At 39.7% G+C, this 24,806-nt stretch overlaps 2 protein-coding genes and 1 pseudogene across 3 annotated transcripts in view; 1 reads left to right on the top strand and 2 right to left on the bottom strand.

Annotated features, from left to right (window-relative positions):
• The window catches only part of ATAD2B (ATPase family AAA domain containing 2B), a 158,759-nt gene that overhangs the window by 132,837 nt on the left and 1,116 nt on the right, over nt 1-24,806 (bottom strand). The gene's annotated exons all lie outside the window — the stretch shown is intronic.
• LOC140601866 (sorting nexin-3-like) lies at nt 1,158-24,806 on the bottom strand. The gene is made up of 4 exons (XM_072771323.1): nt 24,465-24,806; nt 1,948-2,106; nt 1,548-1,661; nt 1,158-1,343 (listed from the first exon to the last, which is right to left on the bottom strand). Exons 1-4 carry the CDS (start codon nt 24,804-24,806, stop codon nt 1,212-1,214), a joined length of 747 nt encoding a protein of 248 aa, XP_072627424.1. The 3' UTR covers nt 1,158-1,211.
• LOC140602031 (U2 spliceosomal RNA) lies at nt 8,351-8,442 on the top strand (annotated as a pseudogene).

Genomic DNA, 24,806 nt, shown 5'->3' with positions numbered 1-24,806 from the left:
CAGCGGTTTGGCGCCTGCCTTTGGCCCAGGGTGCGATCCTGGAGACCTGGGATCGAATCCCACATCGGGCTCCCGGTGCATGGAGCCTGCTTCTCCCTCTGCCTGTGTCTCTGCCTCTCTCTCCATCATAAATAAATAAATTGGAAAAAAAAAATTTAAAAAAAAAAAGAAATAATAAACTCATCTTCTACTTTCCCTCCCTGACTCTAGAATTAGTCATTTCTCCAAGGGCCCTGACTCCTTTTAATCAAGGATAGTATTTAGGAATTGGGGCACCTAGGTGGTTTAGTCAGTTAAGCATTTGACTCTTGGTTTTGGTTCAGATCATGATCTCATAGGTCATGGGATCCAGACCCTTGTTGGGCTCTGTGCTCAATGCAGATTCTGTTTGAAGATTCTCTCCCTCTGCCCCTCCTCCCACTCACATGCACACATGCATGCACCCTCTCTCTCAAAAAAATAAATCTTTATTAAAAAAAAAAAAAAAAGAAACCAAAATGTGGGCATTAGGTGTGCTGTTAGGGGTTTCTTTTTTTTTCTTTTTTTTTTTTTTTGCATATCAGAAATGCTTTTTTATTTTTATCTGAAAACTTAAATTTTTAGACAAATGATTTTAGTATATAAATTTGATTTGTTTTTATACAGAATATAAAGATTTCCCTCATTGATCTTCCACGTGAAGGGTATTACAAGCCTGAAGGGAGATATTTTCTGCACATAAGTGTGTATCTTACACATAGGGTACTGGAAACCAATGGTGTAGTGCTTCTACACATAAATTAGGTCAAGTGACATCACATATTAAAAAGGAGCAAGAGAAATATTCTAGTTAATCAGATTCAAGAAGCAAACAGGACACAAAAGCTGTGCAGATAAGACCAAGTCAGTAACTTTAGTTAGGACACTGCAGATTATACTGGAGTAACAGGTCTGCGAGGCTATAGTGTGTACCACATTAAAACAGCAAGGAAGAGCTATTCATAGACAAAGGGTGAATGAGGGATTTTCACTAAAGCAAATTAACTTGTCAACTGCCAAAACAAAACAAAACTGAGCATATGAATGTTAGTATACTGAAGGCATGTTATACCAATTTCTGTGCAGCATGCTAGAAGTTAGAACTTCTTCACTGGTGCATATGAATCATTAACAATCATGGAAGTTGTTTTTTGTTTTTTGTTTGTTTTTTTTGCGCCCCTTCTCACCAAATTTCAGGCATGTCTTATTTTAGATGGTGTATAGCTTTTATCTATAATTTCGTCCTGTAAAAACATGCGAAGACAACGTTCATTCTGTGCCAGAGGATGACCAGCGACCTTGTTTATAAACTGCTCCAGCCCTTGCTTCCTTTCTTTTTAAATTTTTATTTTTTTAAAGATTTTTATTTATTTATTCATAAGAGACACAGAGAGAAAGAGAGGCAGAGACACAGGCAGAGGGAGAAGCAGGCTCCATGCAGGGAGCCCGACGTGGGACTCGATCCCAGGTCTCCAGGATTACGCCCTGGGCCGAAGGCAGGCACTAAACCGCTGAGCCACCCGGGCTACCCCTCCTTGCTTCCTTTCTTCAATAAAATTGTCATCAAATATTCCATCATCACCTCTAAAAGGAAGCTGACGCAAAAATGCTTTTCCAGGGAGAGGGGGAACTACAACCTTGCTCTAACTCACTTCACAGCCATTCAAAGTCACTGTATCTTCTTCTAACAGTAGATTCCTTCAGCTTGAAAATAGGGAGATTTGTCTTTTTTTTTTTTTTTAAGATTTTATTTATTCATTCATAGAGACACAGAGAGAGAGAGAGGCAGAGACACAGGCAGAGGGAGAAGCAGGCTCCACTCAGGGAGCCGACATGGGACTCGATCCCGGGTCTCCAGGATCATGCCCGGGGCCGAAGGCAGTGCTAAACCGCCGAGCCACCAGGGCTCCCCGGGAGATTTGTCTTGACCCTGATTTTGTAGGTGGTGAAGTGGCCCCGGCTGACCCCCACCGTCTGCAGGTTGCTCACATGGATCTCCAGGAAGTTGCTGGGGGGCCCGTAGGCATCACTGAGGTTCTGCGGCTTGGTTATCAGCCGCCGGGTGTCTGCCACGTCTCCGCCATTGCTCTACTAGTTAGTGGGGTTTCACTGTTATTGAATCCTCTCAGCATAGAGAGCTAGAAAGTATATGACTATAAATATATACATAAACCTACACATCTATACCTATTTCTTTATCTGTCCATGAGTAACATATGTATGCACACCAAGGCTTCTAATTCTAATTCCACATCTTAAGTTTCTTGCTAGACTTTCCCCTTTTATGTTTGTAAGCTCTTCTCAGGGAGGAAGCTGGCTTCTATTATCTTCAATATATTTATTTACTTGCTTTTTCAATGAATAATTTGTTTAAATAACCAATTTCTCAACCAGAGACCTCCATCCATAACATTTCCATTATTCTCTCCCCAGCCACATGTTCTCAGACTACAGCAAGGTCACTGTCCACACAGCAGCTTTCCTCTTCACCACTCAATTCCTTGGATATTGGGCAAGTGGGTAAGAGAGCAGAGGAAAGATCACCTTTACTTTAGAGATGATTTAATTCATATGCTAATACTTCTATCACTTGACATGATAGATCAGTATTTCAAAGGTATGTATGACCATTTTTAATATGTTACCATATAAATATATGGTTTTATTTCCTTTTATGCTACAAATTTAAGAAAAATATAAGAACTACCCTTTTCATAAATGCACACTTCTAAATCATATATCCCAAAGCAAGACAAGTACATTCACAAATAACCAAAGTGTAGCCATTAACAAACAAACTTAAAAAATACTCATAATAACAGTGCCGGGCTAGCTCAGCTGCTAGAGCATGGAACTCTTGATCTCAGGGTCTTGAGTTCAAGCTCCATGTTGTACTTAGGGCTTACATTTTTAAAAAACTTGTAATACTATAGATGTTTAAAGATATTCAAATATAACCTATAGATTTAACTTTCATTTACTGAAAAACTTTTTTTACAAAAAGATCAATTTCTGATTTTGTGGTGTAATACAATTTGCCATGAGCTACAAGAGCCACAAGCCACATTCATACTAAATGACAGAAAGGGAAAAATTAACAGATACTCACACATAAGACTATCTATAATTAAGGAAAATAAACCTATTAGTTGTGTAACATACAGCACCACTTATTATACAGTTTAAATTACCAAGAAAAACTGGTTAGCTACTTCCAAACTATACTCAGTAAAGAAGGAAAAACTATTTAAGATGCAACTGAATCATGTAATAGCCCTTATCAATAAACATGCTTACTGTAGTTAACAAATGAGTGCTTTTTTAAAATGCACTATTTTGGGGAACCGACTGGATTTTGACTCAGATCGTGATCTCAGAGTCGTGGGATCAAGCTGCATCAGGCTCTGCACTCAGTGGGGAGTGTGCTTGTCTCCCCCTCTCCCTCTGTCCCTCCTCCTACTCGCTCACGCTCTTTCTAATAATAAATCTTAAAATTACTATTTCACTTCCTCAGCCTCTTTCCTTCTCCAACCCTCACCCTTTAATGGAGTATATTAACTAGCCCAACATCACATGGCTAACAATTATGACAAAACCAGAGGGGGGAAAAAATTAGGTCCTGCCATTCCTAATATACAACAGTTCTATTTTGCAATAGAAAATTTTTCAAACATTCCACCTTAGAAATTTCTAAAAATACTAAGGTTAAAGTGTGTCCTAAAGGTCATCTAATGCAACCACTCATCCAGGACTTGATTACTCTACCTTTGTCACTCCAAATGTGCTCCATCCCAGACTTTCCAATCAGAAAAAAATTTGATTCCTGTCCACATAAGTGTCTGAAAAGCATTATTTAATAACAAATTCAACAAGTAGTCACTGAGGAAGCAATGTCATGTGTTCTAAACTAAGGTATGTTGTGAATACAGAAAGATACCTGTGAACTACTTCACCAATTTAGACAGTCCCAGCGGGCATTACTCCTAATCAAATCCTACCACTTACCCTTCAAGACCCTTATTTTGGGACGCCTGGGTAGCTCAGTGGTTGAGCACCTCCCTTCTGCCCAGGGCGTGATCTTCTCCCTCTGCTTGTGTCTCTGCCTCTCTCTTTCTGTGTCTCTCATGAGTATATAAATAAAATCTTAAAAAAAAAAAAAAATCATGCACTTGCAACTGAGCCAGCTCCAAATTTATAGGCTTATTTACTGCTCATTCTCTCATATTATATTAGCTTTTTTTCAGTTCCATTCAGTAGTGTCTCTCAAAAGCGTTACCTACATACTACCTGATTCAGAAATCATCTGATCTCATTTAAAGAAACATAACCGGGATCCCTGGGTGGTGCAGCGGTTTAGCGCCTGCCTTTGGCCCAGGGCGCGATCCTGGAGACCTAGAATCGAATCCCACATCGGGCTCCCGGTGCATGGAGCCTGCTTCTCCCTCTGCCTATGTCTCTGCCTCTCTGTGTGTGACTATCATAAATAAATAAAAATTTTAAAAATAAATAAATAAATAAATAAATAAACAACCTCCTAACTAGGATCTCTCGAATTTTTTTAACAAGGGCCTCCAAATGATTCTTAGAACCCAAAAATTTGAGAACTTCTAGCATATAATACAATTTAAGTATGTGAAGCACATCATCCCAATTGCTGCACTATTCTATTGTGGTTTTTCTTATCACGGTGGGGTTTCATTTTGAACCTGGTTCTATGACAGAGACCTCAGAATAAGTAAATAACCAAAATGTAAATACATACAAATTAACTATACTTCAACACCATTTAATTAACTTCAAGCTTTGGGAAAGCTTTTATTATTTTTTATTTTTTATTTTTAAATATTTGTGCTTATTAATTTCTGAGAGACAGAGAGAAAAGCACAGACACAGGCAGAGAGAGAAGCAGGCTCCAGGGAGCCTAATGTGGGACTCAATCCTGGGACTCCAGGATCACGCCCCAGGGCCAAAGGCAAGCACTCAGCTGCTGATTCACCCAGGTACCCCTGGGAAAGCTTTTACCTACAAACCTGATACTAACAGTTTGCCTTTAATAGGATGATCTTAACGATCAACTTTAACTTTTTCATCTTCAAAGTTTTTTACTAGTTAATTATAACCTAACTCTTTGAGGGAAGGCATTGCCAGTTTCAGAACAAAGATACTTAAGAGAGATTACACAATCTACCCACAGTCATTTAGCAATTTGTGTCAGTGATTACAATCCATGAGTAAGAAAGGCATCTCAGACTAAAGGAATAATTTCATTTAGCAAACATTTACTGAGGACCCGACTGTGTACTTAAGACTTGTAGGACAGGGACACCTGGGTGGCTCAGTGGTTTAGCGCTGCCTTCAGCCCAGGGCATGATCCTGGAGTGCTGGGATTGAGTCCCACATCAGGCTCCCTGCATGGAGCCTGCTTCTCCCTCTGCCTGTGTCTCTGCCTCTGTCTCTCCATGTCTCTCACGAATAAATACATAAGTTCTTTAAAAAAAAAAAAAAAAAAAGACTTGTAGGACAATGGTAAAAAGGATTAAGACCTACTTGAACTCAACACACAATCTACTGGGTTGATAGTCACGATGATGCTATATGGCACATTATAGTAAGTCCCATAATGGAAGTATACAATTCGTTTAAAACAAAAACAATGATAACTGCTAGTAGAGATGAACAAAGACATCATAAATGATGCAGACTTTATTTTGTAAAAACATGATAATGGAGGGATCCCTGGGTGGCGCAGTGGTTTAGCGCCTGCCTTTGGCCCAGGGCGCGATCCTGGAGACCCGGGATCGAATCCCACGTCGGGCTCCCGGTGCATGGAGCCTGCTTCTCCCTCTGCCTGTGTCTCTGCCTCTCTCTCTCTCTCTGTGTGTGACTATCATAAGTAAATAAACATTAAAAAAAAAAAAAAACATGATAATGGAGCACAAAGAATGGTCAGAGGAACATGATTCAAAGACGAGGTAACTTCCAAGAGAAATGTTACAGTGCCAAATGCTCAAGAAAATAAAAGTACAATGAAAACAAAGTCATTCCCACCTAAATGACATTTTACTCCAAATTCTCATCTTAAATATAATTTTTTCAGTTAGCAAAAATCATTTTCTCCTTGAGTCTTAGAGTCTCTTAAGCCATACTCATCAGCTACTATAAATACTGGCCATTATTCTACCACAAATCTCAAACAGGCAAAAGAACTTGAGAATAGTGAAGCAGAAAACAACTCATGCTGCTCTACTTCTTAGGAAAGACTTCCTGCTCAGATCAGAATCTGTCAGAAATCTAGAACTTGGATTTTATTTTTTTTTAATATTTTATTTATTTATTCATAGAGACGGGGAGGGGGGCAGAGACACAGGCAGAGGGAGAAGCAGGCATCATACAGAGAGCCTGACATGGGACTCGATCCAGGGTCTCCAGGACCACGCCCTGGGCTGCAGGCGGCGCCAAACCGCTGCGCCACCAGGGCTGCCCTAGAACTTAGATTTTAAAGTAAAGACAAAAAGAACATATGCAAGTATGACATTAAAAAATGAGAAAGTCAAGGAGATGGTTGAATTAACAGACCATGAGACTAATTCAAGGCTTCACGATGGCCTCATGCAGAACTGTAGAAGTCAAAAATAAGATATTGATTCCAGGAAGCAGAATTACTGAGAAATTAGTGACACCAGCATTCAAATAAGCACAGTAACTACAGGTGTAAAAGTGGTTGTCGGGCAGCTCAGGTGGCTCAGTGGTTTAGCGCTACCTTCGGCCCAGGGCGTGATCCTGGAGTCCCTGGTTGGAGTTCCACATCAGGCTTCCTGCATGGAGCCTGCTTCTCCCTCTGCCTGTGTCTGTCTCTCTGTCTCTCTCTGTGTCTCTCATGAATAAATAAAAAATTTTTTTAAAAAAAGGGGTTGTCATGTTTTAGTGGGTGTGGAGGGAAGCCAGGAGACAGATGTTAAAGGAAGAAGTGTAATGGTGAATTCTAATTTCAAAAGTTAGGTTTAGGGATGCCTGGGTGGCTCAGCGGTTGATCATCTGCCTTTGGTTCGGGGTGTGATCCGGGGATCTGGGACTGAGTCCCAGGATGGGCTCCCTGCATGGAGCCTGCTTCTCCCTCTGCCTGTGTTTCTACGTCGCTCTGAATAAATTAAAAAAAAAAAAAAAAAAAACCCTTAAGAAAAAAGTTGGGGGGATCCCTGGGTGGCTCAATGGGTTAGCACCTGCCTTTGGCCCAGGGAGTGATCCTGGAGTCCCGGGATGGGGAGATGGGGTCTCACACTGGGCTCCCTGCATGGAGCCTGGTTCTCCCTCTACCTGTGTCTCTATTTCTCTCTCCTTCTCTGTATCTCTCATGAATAAATAAAATCTTAAAAAAAAAAAAAAAAAAAAAAAGTTGGGTTTAGAATTCTAGCCAGAAATGTAGGGAGATGTCTATCAGGCTGTGGGAAATGCAGCTCTGAGATAGAGTGAGGTGAGGACTAGACATAGATATTATAATAGAGGGATCATAGGTCAGGGGCACCTGGGTTGGTTAAGAGTCTGAGTTCAGTTCAGATCGTAATCTCAGGGTACTGGGATCAAGATCGGGGAACCTCACATCTGGCTCCATACTCAACAGAGTCTGCTTCTCTCCCTCCCTCTACCTCCCCCAACTTGTGTGCATGCATGCAGGCACGCACTCTCTCAAATAAATAAAATCTTTTTAAAAATGTACAAAGAAGGATTATACATAATATATGGAATGAAAAAAACAAGTATAATTCTTAAAAAATGCCTATATTCAATCAAAGAGCAGATAGGATCTTGTATAAAATAGAGAGAAATACAGTGTCTCACTAAAACAGGGAGTGGAAGTTTCTTTCAAAAAGACTAAATGGGAAAAAAGCTAATAAACCTGTGGATTGGTAATTAGAACATCACTATAACTTCTGATAGGGCAACCTTTGTGAAATGCAGGAGAGAAATCGCTAAAGAACTCAGCAATGGGATCCCTGGGTGGCGCAGCGGTTAGGGCCTGCCTTTGGCCCAGGGCGCGATCCTGGAGACCTGGGATCGAATCCCACGTCAGGCTCCCGGTGCATGGAGCCTGCTTCTCCCTCTGCCTATGTCTCTGCCTCTCTCTCTCTCTCTCTGTGTGACTATCATAAATAAATGAAAAAAAAAAAACTAAAAAAAAAAAAAAAAAGAACTCAGCAATGAGAAGGTACAGGTGAGGACTATGGAACTATACCCTTTTTATTCTTTTATTTAAATTAAATTAATTAACATATAATGTATTATTATCAGAGTTAGATTCAGTGATTCATCAGTCTTTTATAATACCCAATGCTCAATCGCTTCTCGGCCTTTTGGCTAAGATCAAGTGTAGTATCTGTTCTTATCAGTTTAATACCCAATGCTCATTACATCACCCAGCTAACCCATCTCCCTACCCTCTCCCCTCCAGCAATCCTCAGTTTGTTTCCTACGATTGATTAAGAGTCTCTTATGGTTTGTCTTGTTTTGTTTCTTAAATTCCACGTGAGTGAAATATGATAATTGTCTTTCTCTGACTTATTTCGCTTAGCATAAAATACCCTCTAGTTCCATCCATGTCATTGCAAATAGTAAGATTTCTTTTTTTATGGCTGAGTAATATACCTGTGTGTGTGTGTGTGTGTGTGTGTAAATGCACCACATCTTCTTTATCCATCCATTTGTCGATGGACATTTGGGCTCTTTCCATAATTTGGCTATTGTGAACATTGCTGCTATAAATACAGCACGGTAATTGGGTCACTACATTTGTATTTTTGGGATAAATCCCTCATAGCGTAATTGCTGGGTCACAGAGATTCTTACAGGAAGTGTCAGTGTGAAGAAAGAAATGAAACAGGGCAGCCTGGGTGGCTCAGCGGTTTAGCACCACCTTGGGCCCAGGGTGTGATCCTGGAGACCTGGGATCCAGTCCCACGTTGGGCTCCCTGCATAGAGCCTGCTTCTTCCTTTGCCTGTCTCTCTCTCATAAATAAACAAAATCTTTAGAATAAAAAAAATCCAAAATCTTAAAAAAAAAAAAAGAAAAACAATCTAAAGAGGTTAAAAAGTCAAAGAAGTCAAGGAAGAATCTTTTTTCTTTCATTTTTTTAATGCCCCGCCCTTATTTTTTTCTTAAAAAAAGCTCCACTCCCAATGTGGAGCTCAAATTCATGACCCCTCTTTAAAAAAAAAAAAAAAGTCAAATTCATGACCCCAAGATCAAGAGTACATGCTCTATGAACTGAGCCAGCCAGGCACACCAAGACTTTTCTTAAAATATAAGATAAAGGGGCCTCTGAGTGGCACAGTCCTTTAAGCATTAGACTCTTGGTTTTGGCTCAAGTTGCAATTTCAGGGTCGTAGGATGGAGCCCCATATCAGGCTTTATGCTCATGTAGAGTTGGCTTGAGATTTCTCTTTCCCCTTCCCTCTGCCCCTCTCTCTCTCTCTCTCAGTCTTTAAAAAAAATAAAGGGGATGCCTGGGTGGCTCAGCGGTTTAGCGCCAGCCTTCCGCCCAGGGCGTGATCCTGGAGACCCAGGATCAAGTCCCACATTCGGCTCCCGCATGGAGCCTGCTTCTCCCTCTGCCTATGTCTCTGCCTCCCTCTCTCTGTGTCTCTCATGAATAAATAAATAAAAATCTTTTAAAAAAAAGATAAAAACAAAATTAAAAAATAAAAGTTAAGATGACCGGGTTTCTTGTAAATAAAAGAAAGCATAAAAGAGAGTAAAATAAAACTTTAAAGAGTAAGATAACTCATGAGAAAAAGATCCTCAAAGAGACAAAAAATAAACAAAATAGGAAGATTATCATCCAAGGTTGGATCAAAAAAGTATATAAGTACAATCAATATTTTCCCACTTCCTATATAAGACAGTCCTTTTCTCAACCTTTTTTTTTAATAAATACTGCTTTCATGAAAAAGCTTAGAAAAGCACTCACTTTCTTTTTCTTTCAGCAGTTACCATGACTGCAGAAAACAAAACTCACACTGCTATTTATTTGTTTAGAGCCAATGCTATTCCACAAAGTCTGAAACTTCAGGCACACAAAAGATCCTGAATTTTACTCAAATATCCCAGGAGCAATGGCTTAATTGTTTAAGATTTCTAAATAAGAATGAATATATGAAAAGAATATACAAAGAAATGTTATAGAAATGAACTGAGGAAAAAAAATAAAAAATAAAAAATAAAGAAATGAACTGAGAAATTATTTAAAAAAAAGTCTAATTTAGGATACATTTTTCTTCCTGAAAAATAATTTTTAATCTAACTAGATACTTAAAATGAGAAAAAGACATAGGTACAGAAAAATGCCACAGACATAAATATTGGACAGGACCAGTTTTTTTGTTTGTTTGTTTGTTTTTTATGATAGTCACACACACAGAGAGAGAGAGAGAGAGAGAGGCAGAGACACAGGCAGAGGGAGAAGCAGGCTCCATGCACCGGGAGCCCGATGTGGGATTCGATCCCAGGTCTCCAGGATCACGCCCTAGGCCAAAGGCAGGCGCTAAACCGCTGCGCCACCCAGGGATCCCCAGGACCAGTTTTATATAGCAGCATTACCACTGTAATTAAAAACTACTATTCACCTCATAATATTGTTTACAAGAACCAGGTGAGGGCACAGAAGAACAAATATTACACCTACACCCTAACAGTGGATACAGTCTCAAGTAAGGGTACTTGCTTGGCTTTGTAGAATTAATATAACTCCATAAGCTTATTAAATTCTCTTCAGTGATTCATTCCTTTCATAAACAAAACTTATTAAGCATCTATTGTGTTAGATTCTAAAGATACTTGATGACAAGATTGTCTCTGCTCTTCAAGAAGGTTAAAGCCTAACTCCTTAATCAGCCACCAAAAAAGATACATAAAAACTTAGTAATTCTGAGACCATTGAAGAATGGGGTGCAAACTGATTTAACCAAAATGTTTAAAAGGGATCCCTGGGTGGCGCAGCGGCTTGGCGCCTGCCTTTGGCTCAGGGCGCGATCCTGGAGACCCGGGATCAAGTCCCACGTCGGGCTCCCGGTGCATGGAGCCTGCTTCTCTCTCTGCCTGTGTCTCTGCCTCTCTCTCTCTCTGAGTGTGACTATCGTAAATAAATAAATTTTAAAAAAAAATGTTTAAAAAAAAAATGTTTAAAGAACAATCTGGAAAAACCTATAAAAATTAAAAATTAAACCTATAAAATTAAAAATACATATACACCTTTGACTCCGTAATTCCAACTTCACCTATGAAAAATAAAAAAATCATTTTCTGCTATATTATTTATAATATTAAAAACCTCCCTCTACGTCTCTGCCTCTCTGTGTCTCTCATGAATAAAAGAAAAGTCTTTAAAAAAAAAAAAAAAAAAGGACGTCTGGGTGGCTCAGTGTTGAGAGTCGGACTTCGGCTCAGGGCGTGATCCCAGAGTCCCAGGATCATGTTCCGCATGGGGCTTCCTGCATGGAGCCTGCTCCTCCCCCTTCCCGTGTCTCTGCCTCTCTCAGTGAGTCTCTCATGAATAAATAAAATCTTTTTTAAAAATTAACCAATTTAAAAAAATAATAAAAACCTGAAGACAAAAAAAAAAAAAAAAACCTGATGACAACCTGTGTACCAATAGGGAATGTTTACCTAAGTGATGGTATGATACAACAAAATATTAGAAAGTCATCAAGAAAAGACTAATACAAAAAAAATATACATGACACATAATTTACTGTCATAAATACTATATAGGTTATAATTCCATTTGTTCAAAAGATACACATATAGGGACGCCCAGGTGGCTCAATGGTTGAGTGCCTACCTTTGGCTCAGGATAGGATCCCGGGGTTCCAGGATCGAATCCCTCATTGGGCTCCCTGCATGGAGCCTGCTTCTCCCTCTGCCTGTGTCTCTGCCTCTCTCTCTGTCTCATGGATAAATAAAATAAAATAAAATGATACACATATAAATTACCCATACATACATGTGAATGGTCTGGAAAGATGAATACCCACTTTTTTTTATGATTTTATTTATTCATTTGACAGAGAAAGAGAGAGCACAAGCAGGGCAAGAGCAGCAGAGAGAAAGTAGTAGACTCCTCACTGAGCAGGGAGCCCAATGCAGGGCTCAATCCCAGGACCCCAAGATCATGACCCGAGCCAAAGGCAGATGTGCTCACCCACTGAGCCACCCAAAGTGCCCCCAACGTATACCAGGTTTAACAGTAGTTACTGCTAGGAAGAATGAACTGGAGGAATTAGGGGAGGAGGGGCAGGTCTTATTTTTTTCTGTGCACTTCCATGTTGTTTGAAGTACTTTTGTAATATTTTTAAGGATTTTATTTTTTTTATTCTTAAACATTTTGAGAGAGAGAGAACAGTAGGGGGAAGGACAGGGGAAGTGGGAGAGAAGCAGACTCCTCCCTGAGTACAGAGCCTGATGGGGGACTCAATCCCAGGACCCTGAAATCATGACCTGAAGTCAGATGCTTAACTGACTGAGCCACCCAGGCACCCCTCATAATTTTTAAATAAAAATAAAATACTTTGCAAAGAGCTAAGGTCAAGAATCTTATGTATTCCTGTATCTTCAGTGTCTGACACACAGAATTACTCAATTAAAGATACTAAGAATTTTTAAAAACAAAATTTCCTGGGGCACCTGGCTGGTTCAGGCAGAGAGTATGCAACTCTTGAGCTCAGGGTCGTGAGTTCAAGCCCCAAATTGGAGTGTAGAGATTACCATAAAAAAAAAAAAGAAGGCAGCCCAGGTGGCTCAGCAGTTTAGCTGCTATGCCTTCAGCCCAGGGTGTGATCCTGGAGACCCGGGATCAATAAATAAAATTTTAATAAAAAGGAAGGAAGAAAGGAAGGGAGGGAGGGAGGGAGGGAAGGTGGGAGGGAGGGAGTTAGTTTTCATTTGCATTTGAACTGCTGCTTCTAAATAATTGTATGCCCTTGAGCAACTATCACTTCCCTTCAATTCTCCCATCTAATAAATTTGGAAATTGAATTACAATGGTAAAAACTAAAAAATTAAAATTCTAAATTTCAAATTATTTTCAAATTTTTAACATAGAATCCACTCACCAGTTCATGAATTTGTGCTGCCATCTCATTTGTGCACATCTGTTAATGAGCTCTTCCTGTTTCTATATATACATTTAAAATTTATATTATGTGTTATTGATTAAAAAGGAAGTATAGCTCTGCAATGGAGTTTGGTTTTTCAAAAGTAGCTTCCCTTAACTTGCACAATCATGTACACAACCACAACACTCATCCTGAGTGTAAGCACTGGAGTATGCTCTAGTTAAAAGGTGTTAACAGTTGTAAAGGAAATGAACTTTAATCAAGCAACTAACTTCAAGGTTTTCTCCCAAATAGGCCTCTTAACATATGGACACCAAAATGGTCAACAGGGATCAGCCACAATAAGTACCAAGTAGCTTAAGTAACTAAGTTTCAGATGCCTGGGTGGCTCAGTGATTGGGCTCCTCCCTTCGGCCCAGGACATGACCCTGGAGTCCCGGAATCGAGTCCCACATCGGGCTCCCTGCATGGAGCCTGCTTCTCCCTTTGCCTATGTCTCTGCCTCTGTGTGTGTGTGTGTGTGTGTGTGTGTGTGTGTCTCACGAGTAAATAAATAAAATCTTTAAAAAAAAAAGTAACTACGTTTCTTGTTTATTCAAGTAACTGTAGGTAAATTGCTCCAGGGAGGGATCAAAAGTGCTCAAAACCAGTTTTGCTCAATTATCAATTCAGGGACAGATTCAGAGCCTGGATGGCTCATGAGAAGAGCATATACTCATGATCTCAGAGTCATGAGTTTGAGCCCCACTTTAGATATGGATATTACTTTAAAAATATATTTAAAAAATAAAATAAAAAGAAATGATAAGTTAACAACAATCTTAAAAAGATGAAAAAAAAAAAAAAGATGAAAAACCAAAGACTAAAAGAGCTAAGATGCTAAGATTGCCAAAGAAGAAAAAGGAAAAGACCACGCCTAAAATTAGCAAAATTTATGCACAAAGACAAAAAAAAAGATCTGTAAGCTTCAAAAGAGGAAGAACATCTACAAAAAAGAAGAGAATTAGACCAACATCAAACTTCAAGAGTAACACACTAGAGACAAGATGACAATAAAGCAGTATTTTTTAAGTACTGGACCTAGAATTTTGAATTTAGCCAATTTATTTTTTTTAAACATTTTATTTATTTATTCATGAGAGAGGCAGAGACATAGGCAGAGGGAGAAGCAGGCTCCTCTCAGGGAGTCCGATATAGGACTCGATCCCAGATCCTGGGATCACGCCCTGACTCAAGGACAGATACTCAACTGCTGAGCCATCAGGCAACCCCCAATTTTTTTTTTTTTATTTAAGATTCTATTTATTTATTCACGAGACACAGTAAGAGAGAGAGAGAGAGAGAGAGAGAGAGAGAGAGCCAGAGACACAGGCAGAGGGAGAAGCATGCCCCATGCAGGGAGCTGGATATGGGACTCCATCCCAAGTCTCCAGGATCCCGCACTGGGCTGAAGGCGGTGCTAAATACCTAAGCCACCCAGGCTGCCCTCCCCCAATTTTTTATTTAAATGAAAGAGCATAATGAAAATATTTTCAGCCGTGTAATACCACAGAAAGTTTGTCACAAAAAGTCCCAAACTGAAAATATTCCTGGAGGAAGTATTCACAAAGACGAGAAATAAAAGATAATATAAAATATATAAAGATAATTGATATCTTAGAAAAATTTATTGCTACTGGAAAAAACTCAAAATTAAAGAAAAAGACAAAGTACTTACATCCATTAAAAAGTCAGAACTAGGGGATCCCTGGGTGGCTCAGCGGTTTAGCGCCTGCCTTTGGCCCAGGGCGCGATCCTGGAGTCCCGGGATCAAGTCCCACATCGGGCTCCCTGCATGGAGCCTGCTTCTCCCTCTGCCTGTGTCTCTGCCTCTCTCTCCCCCTGTGTCTATCATGAATAAATAAATAAAATCTTTAAAAAAAATAAAAATAAATTTTAAAAAGTCAGAACTAAAATTCTAGACAATATAGCATAGGAAGGAAGATGGAACATTAAAAGAGGCAAGCCAAGGTAGTAGCTTGGTAGGTTAAGGGTCCAACTCTTGATTTCAGCTCAAGTCATCATCTCACTGTCATTAAGTTTTTTTTTTTTTAAGAATTTTATTTATTTATTCATGAGAGACACACACACGGGGGGGGGGGGGGGGGGGCGCAGAGACAATGGCAGAGGGAGAAGCAAGCTCCATGCAGGGAGCCTGACGTGGGACTTGATCCCGGGTCTCCAGGATCATACCCCGGGCTTCAGGTGGTGCTAACCCGCTGCGCCACCGGGGCTGCCCTCACTGTCATAAGGTCAAACTCTGAGACAAGCTCCTGCACTGGGAGTGGAGCCTGCTTAAGATTCTTCTCCCCAGGGATCCCTGGGTGGCGCAGCGGTTTAGCGCCTGCCTTTGGCCCAGGGCGCGATCCTGGAGACCCAGGATCGAATCCCACATCGGGCTCCCGGTATATGGAGCCTGCTTCTCCCTCTGCCTATGTCTCTGCCTCTGTTTCTCTCTCTCTGTGTGACTATCATAAATAAATAAAAATTAAAAAAAAAAAAAAAAAAAGATTCTTCTCCCCATTCCCCAATTATTTCTCTCTCTCTCTCCTCATCCCTCTAAAAATATATAATCCCTATAAAAATATATAAAAAAAACAGCAGAAGGTTCATAAATATGACCAACTGGGCATTATTTCTAACACTGCACCCCCAATTGCAGAATCCACATTCTTTCCAAGAGCACACAGAACATTTACCAAAAAAATTAACCATAAATAAGGTGAAAAAATAAGTCAGAACAAATTTCAAGAGACTGAAATCATATGCAGTATGTTCTCTGAACACAGTGGTATTAAACTAAATAACAGGGATCCCTGGGTGGCTCTGCGGTTTAGCGCCTGCCTTCAGCCCAGTGCGTGATCCTGGAGACCAGGGATCAAGTCCCACATCGGGCTCCCTGCATGGAGCCTGCTTCTCGCTCTGCCTGTGTCTCTGCCTCTCTCTCTCTCGCTCTCTCTCTCTGTCTCTCATGAATAAATAAAATATTTTTATAAATAGATACATAGAAAGAAAATAAATGCCCACTGTTTGGAAAAGTAAGCAATATACTTCTAGACAATTAATGAATCAAGAATAAAGCAGGAAGGAAATTAGAAACAATTTTAATGTAAAAAGTCTCATAGAATAAATAAATAAAATCTTTGGCGGGGGGGGGGGGGGGGGGCACCTGCATGGCTCAGTCATTGAGTGTCTGCCTTCGGCTCAGGGTGATCACAGGGTCCTGGGATCAACTTCCACATCAGTCTCCCGATAGGGAGCCTCTTCTCCCTCTGCCTAAGTCTCTGCCCCTCTCTCTGTGTCTCTCTGTGTCTCTCAAGAATAAATAAAATCTTTAAAAATAATAATAAAATAAAGTAAGTCTCTTTAAGAATATATACATAGGGTTAAAACATATAGGGGCTCCTGGTTGGCTCAGTCAATAGAGTAACTCTTGATCTTGGGATGATGAGTTCAAGCCTCAGGTTAGGTATAGAACTTATTTAAAACACACAAACAGGGCAGCCCAGTGGCTCAGCAGTTTAGTGCCACCTTCGGCCCAGGGCGTGATCCTGGAGACCTGGGATCAAGTCCAGTGTCCGGCTCCCTGCGTGGAGCCTGCTTCTCCCTCTGCCTCTCTCTATCTCTCAGTGTTTCTAATGAATCAATCAATCTTTAAAAATAAAACACACACACAGGGACACCTGGGTGGCTCTGCGGGGTTGAGCGTCTGCCGTAGGCCCAGGGCGTGATCCTGGAGTCCCAGGATAGAGTCCCACTTGGGTCACCCTGCGGGGAGCCTGCTGCTCTCTCTGCCTATGTCTCTGCCTCTCTCTCTCTCTGTCTCTCATGAATAAATAAATCAAATCTTTAAAAACACACATACACACAAAACAGGAGAATTTGAACAACAAAAAAATTAGAATCTTAACATGAGACAAGAGATTTAAGTATCAAATAATCAATAAATCCACACTATAGTATTTCCATCTCCTAATGTTTTCCATCACATATATTTTCTTATGCCAAATAAAAATACAGCATACAAAACACTTACCAAAATTGACAGTATATTAGGTCACAAGGAAAGCATCAAATTCCACAAGAGAAATATACAAACTAGGGTTATGTTGAATGATGTTACTTGCTCTTGGATTTATTACAAAGGTGTCAATTCTCTGAAAATTAATCTAGGAATTCAAATACTTTGCCATCTTCACTTTGGCAGCATATACATCAAATACTCTCCCAATTAAAGTTCTAGCTGGATCTTTTGAGGAATTCCATAATCTTAACTAAAAATGTGTATGAAAAGAATGAAGATCCTTGAAAATCTAAGTCAACTTTGAAAAAAAAAAGAGGGGAAAAAAAAAAGAGGAACTTGTCATTTAGGATATTAAGATATACTTCTAAAACACAGTCATGAAAACTGTGTGGTACTGCCACAAGAATAAACAGGCCAAGAAAAAAAAGAATAGAGAGATCAGAGCAGAACATATACAGAAACTTTGGCATATTATCAAGTGGCACCCCAAAGGACAGGTTGTCTAGAATAAAATAAATCAAAGATCTAAAGAGGAAAGATTATATTATGAAAAGGGTCATGACATAAATAGTATCCCTTACTATGGCACAAGACTAAAAGCCACTGAAAAGAAGAAAAAATAACTTCAGCAGAAAAGAGGAAAAAAATTGAGCAAAAAATATTAACAGCACTTTAGAGATAAACCAAAAAAAACTACTATGGACATAGAGTTGTTCATAAGGGACACCTGGGTGGTTTAGCAGTAGAGCGTCTGCCTTTGGCCCAGGACAAGATCCTGGAGTCCCCGGATCGAGTCCCACATCTGGCTCCCTGCATGGAGCCTGCTTCTCTTTCTGCCTGTGTCTCTGCCTCCCTCTCTCTCTCTCTGTCTCTCATGAATAAATAAAATCTTTAAAAAAGAGTTGTTCACAAAATTCATAACCAAAGAAAAGCAATTAAAAAGCTAGGTATTGGGGATCCCTGGGTGGCTCAGCAGTTTAGTGCCTGACTTTGGCCCAGGTCGTGATCCTGGAGTCCCGGGATCAAGTCCCACGTCAGACTCCCGATGTGGAGTCTGCTTCTCCCTCTGCCCCTCTCTCTCTCTCTCTCTCTGTCATAAATGAATGAATGAATGAATAAAATCTTAAAAGAGAAAAAAAAAGCTAGTTGTTGCCGAATACTGGCAGGTGTCTGGGGATACAGGCACTGCGATAAACTACTCCTAAAAGTAGAGACCTGAACAGCAAATGTCAAGTAATATTTAAGTACATGTATACTCTATTTCACTCCTGGGTATCTCAAGGAAATTCTTTTTTTTTTTTTTTTTTTTATTTTTATTTATTTATGATAGTCACAGAGAGAGAGAGAGAGGCGCAGAGACACAGGCAGAGGGAGAAGCAGGCTCCATGCACCGGGAGCCCGATGTGGGATTCGATCCCGGGTCTCCAGGATCGCGCCCTGGGCCAAAGGCAGGCGCCAAACCGCTGCACCACCCAGGGATCCCTCAAAGAAATTCTTATATCAAGTCCTCAAAGGACATTGTATGAGGATGTAAACTGCAGCATATACCACAAAAAGACTGTAATGCACAATTCCAGGGGGCGCAATTCACATAAACTGCAGTGTGAATGACGGCTCCCTGACTTTTTGCAACATGGATCCTGTAACAGTAAATCAAAGAGACAAAAATGTTTGCCCACAATGCACTTACATTTTAATATAGTACAACTTCATAAATATTTATTGACTGAATGAAAGAACAAAGGAATAAGCAAGCCTTACCACCAAAGTTAGGTTGCATTTTCTCCTAGTTCCTGTCTACCAAGATCAGAGAACATATCATTTTATGGGGACGTGAAACACCACGGTTCAGAGATTCTAATTTGGGCTCTAGAATACAGACACAAACTAATAATGCTAAGTGTGTTTAATTCATTAGTATTTATTTTCATTTATAAATGCTATATAATGTCTTTTCAAGAGGTTTAAAGCGTAAGACATTTTTTCAAATGGAAAACACTTATCTACCCCCAAAATAAACAGGTTCTCAGAGCATAAAAGAAAATGTACACACTGATAAATATCGCCAAGCAGAGGGGAAAGATGGCAGCACAAGTACACCTCTACTGTAGATCACAATGCCCCAGACTTACTCTCTTTATACGGATTTTTTTTCCCTAAGTCATCTTTACAATACTGCAAAATGTCTTCACAACATGTCTGCTCCTCTTCCTATACCCAGCCCCTGAAATAAGGCAGCAATTACTGAAAATCGCTATCCTGTATTTCATATCCCTACAGGCCACTGTTCCCACTTTTAGTCCCAATACAATCCTAGACACAGTAAAAATCTGTCTATACACAGTTCATAGAGTATTTCCTGACTGTGTAACAGCCACCTTTTTTGCTTTTCCAGATATGTGTGGAAAGTACTATCTGAACATCAAAAAGTAGAGATAAATACAGATGAGACAGTAAGATATACAAATAGAAAAGACAGAATTAGATTTCAATATTGAATCTACTTATTACCTACTTAATATTACTTGTTACTTATTAGCTATTTGGTCTTCCATAGGCCATTTAGTCTCTGACAACTCGTTTCCTCAACTGTAAAATGGGAGGGTACCATCACCTGTCTTACAGGGTTGCAGGGATTAAATGAGATGGCATTAAACACCTAGCATGAGATGTTAAATAAACCCTAGTTTACTCTTCTCCTTATTAGGATACCACCAATGGGCAGAAGAGCAAAATGCAATGACTATGAAGATCATCAACCTGAAAGTAATTTAAAATGAAGCATACGCTCCATTCATTCACTCAAAAATTATTTACTGAATACTATGTTTGGCAGACAATACTGTAGGCACTCAGGATATACATTTACTCAGCTGTAAATGACCATCTCGTCTTTAAAGAACATCAAAGATTTCTACTCCAAACACTGAGCAAAGGGGGACACCTGAGTGGCTCAGCAGTTGAGTTTCTGCTTTGGGCTCAGGGCATGATCCTGGAGTCCACGGATCCAGTCCCACCTCAGGGTCCCGGTGTGGAGCCTGCTTCCCCTTCTGCCTGTGTCTCTACCTCTCTCTCTGTGTCTCTCATGAATAAATAAATAAAATCTTAAAAAAAAAAAAATTGAGTAAAGGATTAGAACTCATCCCATTGAGAATCTACGTCATTAATTTAGCACTTACTTTGAACTGACTTGGCTTGTTAATACGTAACACCCCTAAAGGTAGGGACTGTGTTTTGTTTTTTTAATCTTCTATTCTCAAAGTCCAGTCATCATTATTTTCAGAAAATAATTGGCTCCTCGGGACGCCGGGGTGGCTCAGCAGTTAAGCATCTGCCTGTCTGCCTTCAGCTTAGGTCATGATCCCCGGAGTCCTGGGCTCCCTGCATGGAGCCTGCTTCTCCCTCTTTTTCTTTTTTTTAAATTTTTTTTTAATCTTTATTTATTTATGATAGTCACACACACAGAGAGAGAGAGAGAGAGAGAGAGAGAGAGAGGCAGAGACACAGGCAGAGGGAGAAGCAGGCTCCATGCACCGGGAGCCCGACATGGGATTCGATCCCGGGTCTCCAGGATCGCGCCCTGGGCCAAAGGCAGGCGCCAAATCGCTGCACCACCCAGGGATCCCCCTGCTTCTCCCTCTGCCTGTGTCTCTGCCTCTCTTTCTGTGTCCTTCATGAATAAATAAATAAAATCTTTTAAAAATAATAATAATTGGCTCCTTAATATGCTATTCATTAACAGATCTTACGCATCTTCTCTGTGTCAGATGCTGTGTCAAAGGAGCCCTAGGAATATAGCAATTGGGCAAAAATAAGATATAATGCCTACCTTTGCGGAGGTTATAGGCTATTCCAATTAAAAAAAAAAAAAAGTCTAGGAAAGAATTTCTTTAAGTTCTACCTCCAACATGGGGCTTGAATTTATGACCCCGACATCAAGAGTTATATGCTCTCCCAACTGAGCCAGCCAGGCATCCCCAAGGGAGAAAAATTTTAACCAAAGGTGTATATTCTACCTCCAAAAACTAGAATACAATCTAAAAGTGAAAACAAAATCGTACAATACTTAGAGCTCAAAAGCATCTGAAGTTTAGAATCTTACAGCATATATATACTCAAAGTATCTAACAATACAAGTTACAGCCTAGTAACTAATTTAGATGCCTTTTCTATCATTTGACGTAAGCCACACACAATGTACCTCTGTAAAACTGTCTAGCTTATATTTAGATACAACATTTTATGTATGGGTTTTTTCCCCCCTTCGTACTTTCATAGAAGTTTTTAATCCAAAAGTCCCAAATGCCTTTTACTCAATGACTCGTTTTTCACAAAGTCCTCCCACAGCAGAGGCATAACAAATATTAAATGTCCAATAAAAGACCAAGAACCCAAATATCAAGAAATCAACTCAGCAGTGCACACAAATGAAATTTCATTGTGTAAAAGAAATCCCAAATATACAATTCAAAGTAATACAGCACTTTTCTGAAGTGGATCGTTGAAGAGATGGGAGGACTCTCCATTCAGGTGAAGCCACTTGGTTTGGTCCATAGTTCTCCTAACAAGTAGTAATCCTACCACCTGTCCAGCTGGTTTCCAGAGGCTATAGGTTTATCTATAATTAGGTATTTAGGAGACATGTAATCAGGGACTTACCAAAGAATGATTACAAAGAGTACTGACCAGGGAAAATGGTTTAAAGCATTAATTAATATGCACTCACTTCTACAGGTGTTGTCAGTTTAATCTGTGACCTTAAAAACTGCAAGTCTGAATATCCAGACTACAGAAATGGCCAGTAATTGAATTTAAGTTGCATTTCCAGTTGGCCACCACAGAGCTTCTCTGGTTCAAAACTGTGACAGGGGACACACTTTAACACATTATTCAAGACCTTGATACATATAAGGAAAAACTTGCTCTACTCTGAAGAACTTGTACTTTTCCCTACTCATCTGAGAGTTAAATACATTACTGCATTTTGCTCTCAGACTCCTTTTCTATGTTGAACCATCAACTTCCCCGCTACTCTGCTTGTATTATGTTGATAAATACATGAGTATTGGAAAAGAGTAAGTACAAAATGATAAAAGAGCATATTAAAAGATTCACAGATTTTTTTTGGTGAAATTAAGATAAAGCAAGTTTCCCTATAAAGTTACTCAACATACTTATTTTAACCCTCTCCACTAAGATATGGACTCAAAGTATTATATAACCTTCTCAAAAAGTACAAAAAGCTAGTGATGAAGCCAAAAGCAAACAGGCCTAGCAGAAGTTTAAAAAAAAAAAAAAAAAGCTGAAATATTTTCTCAAAAACTGCTTTCCAATTCTGTGAATACAATATTAGTTTGTTTGCTGAGAGTGACTCTTCAGTGGAGCAAATGCTAATTAGTGATCATCAGATTAACTGACCAAAAAGAGGTCAAACTTCATACATACTAAACAAAAAAAGCCAGATATGAGAGTAATTACAACTAACTGCGTAAGTCAGCTTGACATTTAAAAAGTGTGGGCACAAGAAAATCATTGCAATAACCTACAGAATGTATCATATGTTTATTTCCCCATTCTACACATACTTGGGGAAAAGGCAAAATTATAAGCACAGTTCATGGTCTTATGGCTTTTTAAAGCAAATGAAAAACTATAAACACAATTCATGAAATAAAAAAAAAAAAAAAGAATCCTGGGAGGCTTGGAGGGGGTAGAAATCAGCATCAAGTGCAAAGTGAAGAATGTAACACAAAAGAGGAAAAAGGAGGACTTCCTCAACTATGTATCTTATAAAGAAAAATAAATTTCTTCCTACAAAAATAAGGGTCTCCTAAAGCAAGAGCACAAACCATTTTCCATTAAGTTTTTATAGACACTAACAAAGGTCTAAAAACCCAAAGAAAAAGTGCCTTTAGATACACCAAAGAGACAAAATTCTTGTCATTCACAAAAGGAACTTAAAAAGATCTTACCAGACTCAAATCAACTCACTTTAGGAATATTCACAAAGAAATATACAGAAATTGCTTCATAAATATGTAGTCCCATAAACTTAACAAATTCTGAATTATAAACTTATCCCCTTTTAACGGACCAATCATAGGATTAGAGTAAATGTCTTAAATTTTTCAGAGAAAGCCATTAGATCTATCATCTACCACAGCCAGAAGACAAGTCTTCTTAAAAGTGAAAAACATATAAAGTAAATTTTCATTAGCCTGTTATTTACTACCTTTTAAAACATTTTTAAAAGGAACCTTGAAACAAAGTTTCATTAGTATCCTTCTAGAAAAACCTCTAGTATCTTTCATTCCTCAAGCAATTTAGAAGCTACCAAACATGCATTTCTACATTAGATTATTGATTCCTTGCCTTTTAACATCTCCATAACAGCTGCTTGACAAATTACTTCACCTTATTCCTCAGGGGGTAAGGACAGCATGATATCCATGAACTCAAAAATGGGACCACAAACTGATCAGTGACAGATGAGCTAATTGCTTCGGATGAACTGACACTGCTCTAATAGAGTAGGCATTCATACACTATTATACTACAATTAAATGCTTATACTCTAAACATTTTATTTGTACTTAGGTGTAGAAGACCTTTCTTAGATTTACTTTAATTTTAAAATATATGTTAGCTTCAGAAAGTCAAAAAGCCTGTACGCATTTGGAATAATTTCTAGAAAAAAAAAAAAAAAAGCCAAGTTTTCAGGGCAATTATTCTAAATAGTTTGTACAACTTTCAGATTTAGCTTTCTTATTCGAACCTAAGAGATCTGTCAGCCCCCAAAATAGTCTACTAACCAGACAGTTTTACAAATACTTACCAAACTTTTGGCAAAATAAAAGCCAAATATATTTTCAAAGATACAACATACAGATTTCAGGACAGGGCAGTAAAATATATGATTTGCGTCAGTGCGTTCTGATTAGCGTCAGAACAGTAGGAGATAGAAAAAGCACACACACGAGCCATAATCTTGTAGATCCCATAGAAAATAAAATATCGTTCTCCCGCAAGAATAACAAAATGGTGTGGATTCAAAAGGGCATTTTAAACGACTAGCAATTACCGGCCAAATTACTCTTCGTAAATGATTAGCCTCTTGCCAAGACAGAGGCGACACTCTTTTTCTGGATTCGTAACCAACCTCCTAACACGAACTTAGATCAATCCCCTTAAAGTGACAAAACAAGTGCTTAGCTTGGAGTCTTACAATAAGAGGTCAAGGTCTTTCAACCAACCGCTTGTTTTAAAACAACTAAGTCACACAGCCTTCTTCGAATGTCACGCTGGCGACCGGGCGACGACGGTGGGTGAATTCACCTTTTCTAGACCATTCCCGTAGCAGAAACGCGGGCGTCCGAGCGGCCAGGCACTTGGAGGGCAGCGGGGACAGCCCGGACCGCGGGACGAGCCCCCGCGGCGGCCGGAAGGCTCTCGGGGCGGGCGGGAACCCCGGCGGGAAGCCGGGCGGGAAGCCGGGCGGGCCAGCTGCCGGGTCCTGCGGCCACGGGGTCCCGCTCCACGTCTCCTGCCTGGAGAGGCGGGAGCGCTGATTTTTGTGTTTAAAGTTTGGTGTCAGAGCGGCCACAAACTTTTCTCTCCGCAT

Source organism: Canis lupus, chromosome 12 (assembly GCF_048164855.1).
Source record: "Canis lupus baileyi chromosome 12, mCanLup2.hap1, whole genome shotgun sequence".
NCBI classification, from domain to species: Eukaryota; Metazoa; Chordata; class Mammalia; order Carnivora; family Canidae; genus Canis; species Canis lupus.
Note: the sequence above shows the minus strand (reverse complement) of the source record. Positions and strands in the feature narration are given on the sequence as shown.

What these genes read in the sequence shown, in the direction of transcription:
- LOC140601866 (XM_072771323.1), bottom strand. Translation starts at nt 24,806, where the DNA reads ATGCGGAGAGAAAAGTTTGTGGCCGCTCTGACACCAAACTTTAAACAC. An exon ending in TGACATTCGAAGAAGGCTGT is followed by an intron (nt 2,107 to 24,464) that starts GTGACTTAGTTG and finishes ACTAACTAGTAG; the next exon opens with AGCAATGGCGGAGACGTGGC. An exon ending in AAGAAAGGAAGCAAGGAGGG is followed by an intron (nt 1,344 to 1,547) that starts GTAGCCCGGGTG and finishes AAAGAAAGGAAG; the next exon opens with CAAGGGCTGGAGCAGTTTAT.